General features: G+C 37.5%; 1 protein-coding gene across 1 annotated transcript in view; it reads right to left on the bottom strand.

The window, feature by feature from the left end:
• The window catches only part of LOC144968898 (sodium-dependent serotonin transporter-like), a 49,680-nt gene that overhangs the window by 27,916 nt on the left and 11,764 nt on the right, over window positions 1-10,000 (bottom strand). The window contains exon 2 of the mRNA XM_078907726.1: window positions 2,299-2,902. Within this exon, the coding sequence (XP_078763852.1) occupies window positions 2,299-2,488 (190 nt within the window). The 5' untranslated portion in view covers window positions 2,489-2,902. The remainder of the gene's footprint in view (window positions 1-2,298; window positions 2,903-10,000) is intronic.

The following is a 10,000-nucleotide window of genomic DNA, read 5'->3' as shown; positions in this document are numbered from 1 at the left end:
GAAGCCATTGAAAATCAACGTGAAATGGGAAGGGGATTGACATTTATTATACAGTGACTAGTCTAGACAAAACAGAATCCATAGCTTTAGAGGAAAACAAAATTATCTAACATTATTTTCAGAAGTAAAACAGTGCGAACATACACTGTTGTGTGCTGACAATACGCATTTTGGCCAGAACATTGCGTACATACACTGTTGTGTGCTGACAATACGCATTTTGGCCAGAACATTGCGTACATACACTGTTGTAGCTGACAATACGCATTTTGGCCAGGACATTGCGTACACACACGGTTGTAGCTGACAATACGCATTTTGGCCAGAACATTGCGTACACACACTGTTGTAGCTGACAATACGCATTTTGGCCAGAACATTGCGTACATACACTGTTGTAGCTGACAATACGCATTTTGGCCAGTACATTGCGTACATACACTGTTGTGTGCTGACAGTACGCATTTTGGCCAGAACATTGCGTACATACACTGTTGTGTGCTGACAATACGCATTTTGGCCAGAACATTGCGTAGATACACTGTTGTATGCTGACAATACGCATTTTGGCCAGAACATTGCGTACATACACTGTTGTGTGCTGACAATACGCATTTTGGCTAGAACATTGCGTACATACACTGTTGTGTGCTGACAATACGCATTTTGGCCAGAACATTGCGTACATACACTGTTGTGTGCTGACAATACGCATTTTGGCCAGAACATTGCGTACATACATTGTTGTGTGCTGACAATACGCATCTTGACCAGAACATTGCGTACATACACTGTTGTAGCTGACAATACGCATTTTGGCCAGAATATTGCGTACATACATACACTGTTGTAGCTGACAATACGCATTTTGGCCAGGACATTGCGTACATACATTGTTGTAGCTGTCAATACGCATTTTGGCCAGAACATTGCGTGCATACACTGTTGTAGCTGACAATACGCATTTTGGACAGAACATTGCGTACATACATTGTTGTGTGCTGACAATACGCATTTTGACCAGAACATTGCGTACATACACTGTTGTAGCTGACAATACGCATTTTGGCCAGAATATTGCGTACATACATACACTGTTGTAGCTGACAATACGCATTTTGGCCAGGACATTGCGTACATACATTGTTGTAGCTGTCAATACGCATTTTGGCCAGAACATTGCGTGCATACACTGTTGTAGCTGACAATACGCATTTTGGACAGAAAACTTCTTCAAATATCGATTGATTTGAATGATCTTCAATTTGTTAAAAATATGAGACTTGAACAATGTCAGGATTGAGAAGGTCGTTCTAATCAAATGATATTTGACGTCAAATTTTACCTGTCAAAATCTAAATAATTTGTCTTGTCAGATGGAGGTGCACAATATAATTGTCTTCAGCTTGTTCTTGTCCTGTTGTTGTTGTTGTTGTTGTTGTTATTGTTGTTGTTGTTGTTGTTGTTATACTTCTTCTTTTTCTTCTTCTTCTTCTTCTTCTTCTTCTTCTTCTTCTTCTTCTTCTTCTTCTTCTTCTTCTTCTTCTTCTTCTTCTCCTTCTTTCTTCTTCTTTTTCTTCCCTTCAATACCCACGTCCATAAATGAAAATTATAATATACGCGTGATTGTTGTCGGGAATCAAGTAAAGACTCGCGGTGCCAGTCATTCATGATTCTCGAGTCTAAAGGAAGGAACTTTTCGTCAACTGTTCTCAATAAACGCCTGGACCGTTGAAGCAATGGGCTTGAAATAACCATCACGCTTTTTTTACAGCATCGACAAAACTTTTGTTCACTTTCTGGATCTTTTGATTCCATAGATTTTATGGGTTTAATCTCAGCACGAGGGTTTGTTATGTTTTGTTGAAACAAATTCCTTTAAACTCAGACATCGTTTCAGAGCTGTACAGAAGTATATACAACTAACGAGATGCATTACACAACTACAAGTAATAGTACTACAAGTACTAGTCTAAGAAAAATGACACTCGTTCAATCTGGTTTTCAAATATTTACTGTCTTTTCAATGCAGACATATTCTATGTAATAAAATGTCTATAGAAATGCTTATAATAATGGTGCAGTTTGCTAATGATTTACCAAAAACAAAATGTTGCGATGGTCTTTCTTTTAGTTAGAATGGATGTTTTGCTCAATAACATATAAACCCAATGCACGTTTCATATTCAGTAATATAATTGGACTGTGCTGATATAAATGAATGAATTTTCGCCTCCGAACCACCTGGTTTGGGTCAGTCGGGTCACACAGACACTCGATACAATTATCATCACTTACCTCCTCCGTTTTGATAGCAGATGTAAGGGAATCTCCATACGTTGCCCAGATCCACAGCAAATCCAATGACGGATAACAGAAAGTCCATTTTCTTGCCCCATGATTCTCTTTCCGGGTCCTGTCTCTTGGCGGGTTTATCCAGCAGTTTGGTGGGCGTCCCGTCCATTAGGAGCTCTGGTTCAGGCAACATGATGACGATGACAATGCCTTATTGGAGTGTGTCTAATTTTTTAGATATATTCTCAGTTCATTAAGATCTCACCGCATTCAGGTAAGTGTTACAATATCAAAATATTCGTTTTAAAGTCTGAGATTCTGGTAATTGAAAACGGGAGTTAAAACCGCATAAGTTTCGCAGACATTTGCCAATGTCACAGATTTCCTTTGTTTACAAATGTTTGGATATAACATGAGCCGTCTTCCCTCTCACAACTCAATCCTGTACATGGCGCCAAATGGAAATCGATGACTGAAACCCTCCAAATGACATCTACAAATAGCTTCATGTAAAAATGAGCGAATCTTATTTCTTTTCCTTTTTGTCAATAACATGTGCTTTTGTCATTTGGGCTATAAATAGTAGTCACGTGTTGCCTCTCATTATCTGAAACGACAAAAGAAAGAAAAAAAAGAATGATTGTTAATCGTCTTGGACCACGGGATTAAGAACTACCACAATGTTTCACGTATTGGAAACTAGAATGAGATTAGGGTCATTCGACTTTTTTCTGTTTTCATCCCCATTCTTTTTTTTATTTGAATAATTTTTAGGGCTTTATGAGCCAGGTTTTTACAAATTCCATTATTGTACAGTAAGATGGCGGTAACAAGAACAGGACGCCAGTCGGATTTTGAATATTTTGTTTTCATCATACCTCAATCAAACAAACACTCATTATACTTTAAAATATACGTGGAAAGTTGTGACTGAAATCGAATTTTTCCGTATCGGGGAATAGAGACTATCGGATTGTTTGAAGAATTTTCAACAAGTAGGTACTGAGTCACTTCAATCTACAGACATACAAATACAAAACACACGTTTCTGGGCCAAAATAAAAATATGAGTCGTTATAATATATGACGTCGCGCGACGGTTTGGTCCGGAAGGTACATTTTGGACATTTGGACCTTTTGGTATTTCTGAATAGATCATTCTTTTCTCTTTAATTTGATACCTGTTTCATTAATGCATCATCTTTTTTGGCTGAGTTATACAAGATTGAAATTGGGAGGTTCCTGCTAATCTCAGATCCAAAATTCAGAGAAATTTGCACTTAAAGATTTTACACACATCACCATAGCAACGCATGTTATATTCCAGCTATCGTAATGAAATTTTGCATGCGTTTTATATAGCAAGTGACTAACATGTGTGTAAAATTATATTTAATTTGGTCCATCAGCTTTTACACAACACTCGTTTTTGTAATGACGATATTTTTGTGAATTGACCCTCGAGTGAAAAAATAAACCCAATAAATAGCACTCATACTTTTATCCATTTTAACAGTGCAATGTTTATTTAAAGTTAGCTGTGATATCGGCACTATTTCATAAGATCTGCAATTCTGGAAAGTCTTCACAAATTAACTGGCGAAAGTAGCCGAGGCATTACAGTCGATTGACTGAAAATCGAAAGGCCGTGAGTAAGACAATCTAACACTTCAAACTTGAAACAAAGGAATGAAAATAGTGTCAAATCAACCATAATTTCTCTTACTCAATAGATGTGTTCAAATTTGATTGAGCTATTGGTGGGGGTGGGGGGAGGTGTCGTGGTTTGGGGGGGGGGGGGGGGGGGAGGTGGTGGTAACAGCTCTTTGCACTCAGAAAGGAAAGAGTCCTCACCCACTCGGTTTTATTTTTTTCTTTCATTTTCAACATCCTCCTGCATGCCCCCCCCCCCCCCCCCCCCCCCCCGCCCGCTCTCTCCTCTTCCTCCCTTCTTTCCCATAACTCTCTCTCTCTCTACTTCCTGTTCCATCATTCTCTTTTTCATTTCATAATCGCTCTCTTCATTTTGTCTCGTCCTATTCACGATAGCTATCTCTTTCTATTGGTCTGTCCATTAACTCTTTTCTGTTAGTCTTCCTCTCCCCCCCCCCCCCCCTCCCCTGTCTCTCACTCCTCCTTTACCGCTCGTCCTCTTTCTACCTGCCTCCTCCCTGTTCCAACATTCCCTTTAATTCCATAGTCAATCTTTACATTTTATCTCGTCCTCCCGTCCTGGTAACCATCTATATCTATCTGTCTATCCACTAGCTCTTTATTTTATTCATCCCCACATTCCATCCTCCCATCTCCAGTCAACACTCGTTCAGCGAATCATTCGAGGCAAGCGCACGATCACGCTCACGCCCACAACACCACAATCTCCTCGCCTCTGACGAGCACAATACAATTATCGACCGAATCTAACAAGTTAAATTATTCATTTGACAAAATATCTCATAAAATTCAGTTTATAATGAAGCAAGATTTTGAATTTCTTGCAACATCAACTCTAACAACAATCGTGCAGCGTATGCGGCCATTTTGCATAACTTATGACCATGTGATCCCGAGGACCAATGAAAGAGAAGGATTCAAGGGGTTTTCCGTTGGTAACTATGCAATGGCCTACCTCTGTTTACAAAATTTGAATTTGACTACCCTCTTTCGGGGTTATAATTTGACCACAAGATGGGGTCAATGGGCTAAAAATAGCATTGCGAAGGCAGGAATGGAGTTCCCCTTTGAGAAAAAGTTATAGGTTACCAGATTGGCGTCCTTTTGCTAAGCTTAAAGAGTCGTCAACGAACGTCAAAATGATCCCTCTTTCAATGGGTGAAAACAGGGTATACTCTCTTTAAAGATTAAATTTATATACTTTAAGACTGTTTTTAATGAAAAAGGTACGATTTTATGATAGAAAAATACCTTAAAAAGTTAAAAATTGAAAAAACGCATTTTGAATATTTTAGTCACTTTTCAAATATAATGGCTGTTTTCTAAGTTCAGCTAGATGTACCTTCCGGACTGAACCGTCGCGCGACATCACATATGTCAGTATTAATGCCGCTCGCTTTCATTTACATTCATAAAGGATTTCTATAAATAATTAGGTGACCATATTCATTATCCTATTCTTCAATGGCGATTCCTTTTCTCATTAACATCCTAACCGACTTAAAACCTCATCTGCCATAGATGTCGGGTATCTAGAGTAGGTCAAGGTTGTTCGAGGAATGAATAATACAATTTCTATCTTCACCTAAATAGCTGAAATCGAGTTCTCTGTGAAATGGTACACACTGTATCTGTGGTACACATTACACACTGACCTGTTTCAATCAAAAATGGGTTGCCAGACTGATTTTACACAAAGATAAAAATGTAATTATAAGTAATAGAGTATCTATGTTACATTGTGTGAAAAAAAAAAACGACAGCTATATAAATCTTAGGATGTATAAATTTACAGTAAAGAAATAAATTTTCGTCTTATTCCGATGCCTTCAGCATAACATGTCTTCAAACTTATATTTTCCCTCTGCTAGTCTCAAAAGAAGTAAATATAGTACAAGCATATACTGCTTAATACTAATTTATACAATATATATGTAGGCTATGTTTAATTATTCAGAGATGAAAAAATATCAAAAAGATTGCTACGATGCCGATTTCCCCCCTTATAACGTCAATGTCAAATTTTGGAATGTGGTGTTTAAAATGCCAATCTGACAATCCCGAATCACCCCTTAATTATTAATTATCAAGATCTTTGTTTGAATGTCTCATCAATTGTTTACAACTCCAAGTGTCATGCGTCATTTATATAAGTTTGCTATCGCTATCAGTTCTTATTGTCGTTTTTATGCTACAATATGGATGACCTACTTTTTATGACCGTTATTATCTGGAGTGCATCTTGGTCACAATGATCATTTATTGATTACATCTTGACCAGATGAATCATAAAATGATTAAAAACAGCTAAAAATATTTTTTTTTCAAAAAAGGATGATATCTTTATTTTTAATTGCGTACTGCCACTCTTGATACTCGAAGGTTTTATCAGCAAGGACGAGGGGGATTGAAAAAGTCTTTAGTCTGTCACGGAAGTAGTTGTTGTAGAATATTGAAATTCTGCTGGCATTTGGAAGATCTACTTGGAACACTCCATACACATTTTCAGTCTAATGCCGTCGTATTAAAGCATTACCAGTGATAGCCAGGACATCAACGAAGTCATAACGTACAGTAAACATTTATTTTACTTCGTTATTAAGTCTCTGTACTTGTTAGATAATCCCCTTCGGACATTTAAAATGATATTATGGTCTAAGTTTTTTTGTGCCAAATAACCTTGATATAAAACTGAGACGCACTGGGAAGGAAATTCAAGTCTGAATGAAGTCTGATCTTTATGTTGGACAAAGATTTATATAGACAGATGGATAAAGACTATCTTGATGGTAACTGAAAAGAATGTTTCTACAGTGATAAGACACAAATAACTCTGCCGAAAAACTTCTACACAAACACACACATACACACAAACACTCTCTTTCGCTCTCTCGCCTCTCTTTCACTTTACTCTCCCTCTCTCTCTCTCTCTCTCTCTCTCGTGTGTGTCTCCTTAAAGACAATGAAGCATTGACAACAAAAACCATCTACCAATTTTAATAGAGAGAGAAACAGGGACATTTTTTTTTACCTTGAAAACCACTTGTCATTCGATTAGAAAATATGATATAATATTAAAAACAATTAAAATCTCTCATTTTCTGTAAGCTGCTGAAGTTTTGCAATGGAATTAAAGAAAGGAAGAAATAAAGCGGTTCATGGTCGTGATAAAAGGTTGATGTCCGGCTGGTTACACTGAATTTATTTTAGCGAACTGGTCAGCATTGACCACGAAATGGCTGGATAATGGATAACACTGGAGGAAAAATAAAAATCGCATTTTTCTAACTTTGAGCATTTCGCACACAATAAGTAGTACATTTAATTCAACATACACACACACACATACACTCACATACACACACAAACATACACACACATACACAAATATATACACACACACACTCACACCATAAACACACACAAACAGCCTTATTACAATAGGTTTTTGAGATTTTTTGGAGCTTTTTAATATAGTGCAATATCCACTAAATGTGCTCAAAGCGCGTTACAAAGTGTCCCTGGTCAACAGCAACATTTAACATGTAGGACGTAACGCCTATTAGGCGATATTACAATTTTTTTTTCGGACAAAGACAACGCTGTTAACGGTCAGGTACTCATTTTACACCTGAGTACGGGGAGAGAATTTGAGTAAAGAGCCTTTTCCAAGGACTCAACTATGCGCCGAGCACGAGGCTCGAACCCAGGACCTCCCGATCCGAAAGCAAGTGTCATACCACTAGACCACATAGCCGCACATGATTCGTCAAGTACATGATTCATTACTTTATGAACCTCACCAAACAAATTGCGTCGATAATTTTGATAGAATATAAAAGACTTTATTCATGCATTCTGTTTAACAGTAGGTATCTCTCTATAGCCCACCATATGGACCTTACTTATAAATTATCAATGAGTTATATACAGAAAATATTGCCCGACTTAATCACAAATCGAATTCACCTTGTTTTGTTACAACATTAATTTGTTTTCACTTGACGTTTCCAAAACAAAACTGACATTCCCCATTAAGAAATCTCTCCCCATTTGCATCCGGCCTGTGGAAAATGATAACGTTTAGTTCTAATCACAATCTGTTTAAAGTCTTCAAAGAGAATGTTTGAACCTTCCTCATAATCTGGTGTTATGGCGGGTTGAATGAGATACTGTATACTGTGTTTTACGTCGTACTTATGAAATCTTACTGGTCTCCCTATAGATAGTATGCAGATGACGTCACTCAGGCCTTTGTTATTGTTTTTGCCATCCGCGTTTGTGAGTTGTTCTCACTAAACTGTATTAACCAGACTATAAACGTTCATGGTTACACAGAGTTTGTGTGTTGGTCCGTTATACTTCCGGATGGCCATGTTGTGAACTCATTGGCCAAGCGCATTCTATCTATAGGCTTCATTGATAGGAATCAATATTATGTTTTCTCTTACTATTTAAGTCTCAAATTTTATTATCCTAACCGTTTATTTAAACTCAGTTTTTGAAACCTGGTTCATCCCAACATGATACCGATTAGAAAAGGTGGATTAGTTCTCACATCATTTTCTCCAATAGACAAAATGCGTTTAACGTTACACATTGCTTTGTGTGTTGGTTACGGTTGTTTTGGCGGAAAGAGGTGGTGAGGATTTTAGTTAAACAGGTTAAATACAGCTCCAAGATCCTCTCGGCTTTGAAGGACTGACAGCAGAATCTCTTTCTCTCTCTCTCTCTCTCTCTCTCTCTTTCTCTCTCTCTCGCTCTCTCTCTCTCCCCTTCTTTCTTTCTCTCCCTCTCTCTCTCTCTCTCGCTCTCTCTCTCCCTCCTTCTTTCTTTCTCTCTATCTCTATCTCCGTCTCCCTCTCTCCCTCTCTCTCTCCCTCTCTCTCTCTCTCTCCCCTTCTTTCTTTCTCTCTATCTCTATCTCCGTCTCTCTCTCTCTCTCTCTCTCTCTCTCTCTCTCTCTTTCTTTCTCTCTCTCACACACACACAAACACGATAATCCCTATCTCATTTTGCGAATACCTAAAAAAATAAAAGGATTGAAATCTACACGAAGTTGATGATATAAACAATCAAATACATGAAGCTATTCATAAAACTGGATACTCAAAATGTAACGACGTGAATTAATCTTGGTTTAACTTTCTTGAAAAAAAACCCAACTAAACTCAGTAAATGTGATATAATCATGAAAACATGTGATATAACGACAAAAATAACAGCAGACATTTTGTCTTCTATTAACTCTCTTATATTTCATTTTTGTAAAAGAACGGGAGCTATTATTTTCTTTTATACGTTGCATTCTAATTTAACCCTAAAATCGTCGTACACTGGTAAATCACCTTTTTACATTTTGTCTGAAAATTTTATACTTCAAATATCGATGAAATGGACCTCAATCCGTTTTTAATAAGCCTGAGATTTCTTGAGAATTTTTTTACAAGTTGGGGTTAATATCAATTCACCGTTATTTTAAGTTTAAGAATGTCATGTGAAAACAATAAAAAGTGTTTTATGTGATTGTAGTCAGTAGGTTATAGCCCTGTCTGTATCAAACGGCATTAGATCATTTTGATACAATCAAACACCAAGAGATGCTAGGCCGTTTGTTTAGAGAGATACCCAGCCATTCCCTCGCCTATGACCCCCCCTACATACCGCCACACCAGACATCGACAGAGAGAGAGAGAGAGAGAGAGAGAGGGAGAAGGTGTTAGGTAGTCTATGGGATATCACAATAAATATACATTCCCCATTTTGTGTTTACATTTGAGGATAAAAGTAAGATTGTAAACCAGTGACATTTGCACTCTGTAGATACACCTTATTACAGTCAACTCTGGATAATAGGAACACCATCGCTCATAGAATTGCGTTCGTATTATCGAGACGAGACAATCAAATTTCTCGAATCTTTAGGAATGCGCAAACTAACCCCCTATTTCTGTACCTTTTAGGGATAATAACAATTGCTACCTCCACTCTGGAAAGGACGATGTTCTATCGTTATGTTGGTACCTTTTTG

This window comes from Berghia stephanieae, chromosome 3, assembly GCF_034508935.2.
Source record: "Berghia stephanieae isolate SIO BIC M18660-M18661 chromosome 3, UCSD_Bste_1.3, whole genome shotgun sequence".
Classification (NCBI taxonomy): domain Eukaryota; kingdom Metazoa; phylum Mollusca; class Gastropoda; order Nudibranchia; family Aeolidiidae; genus Berghia; species Berghia stephanieae.
This window is presented reverse-complemented; position numbering and strand designations above follow the sequence as displayed.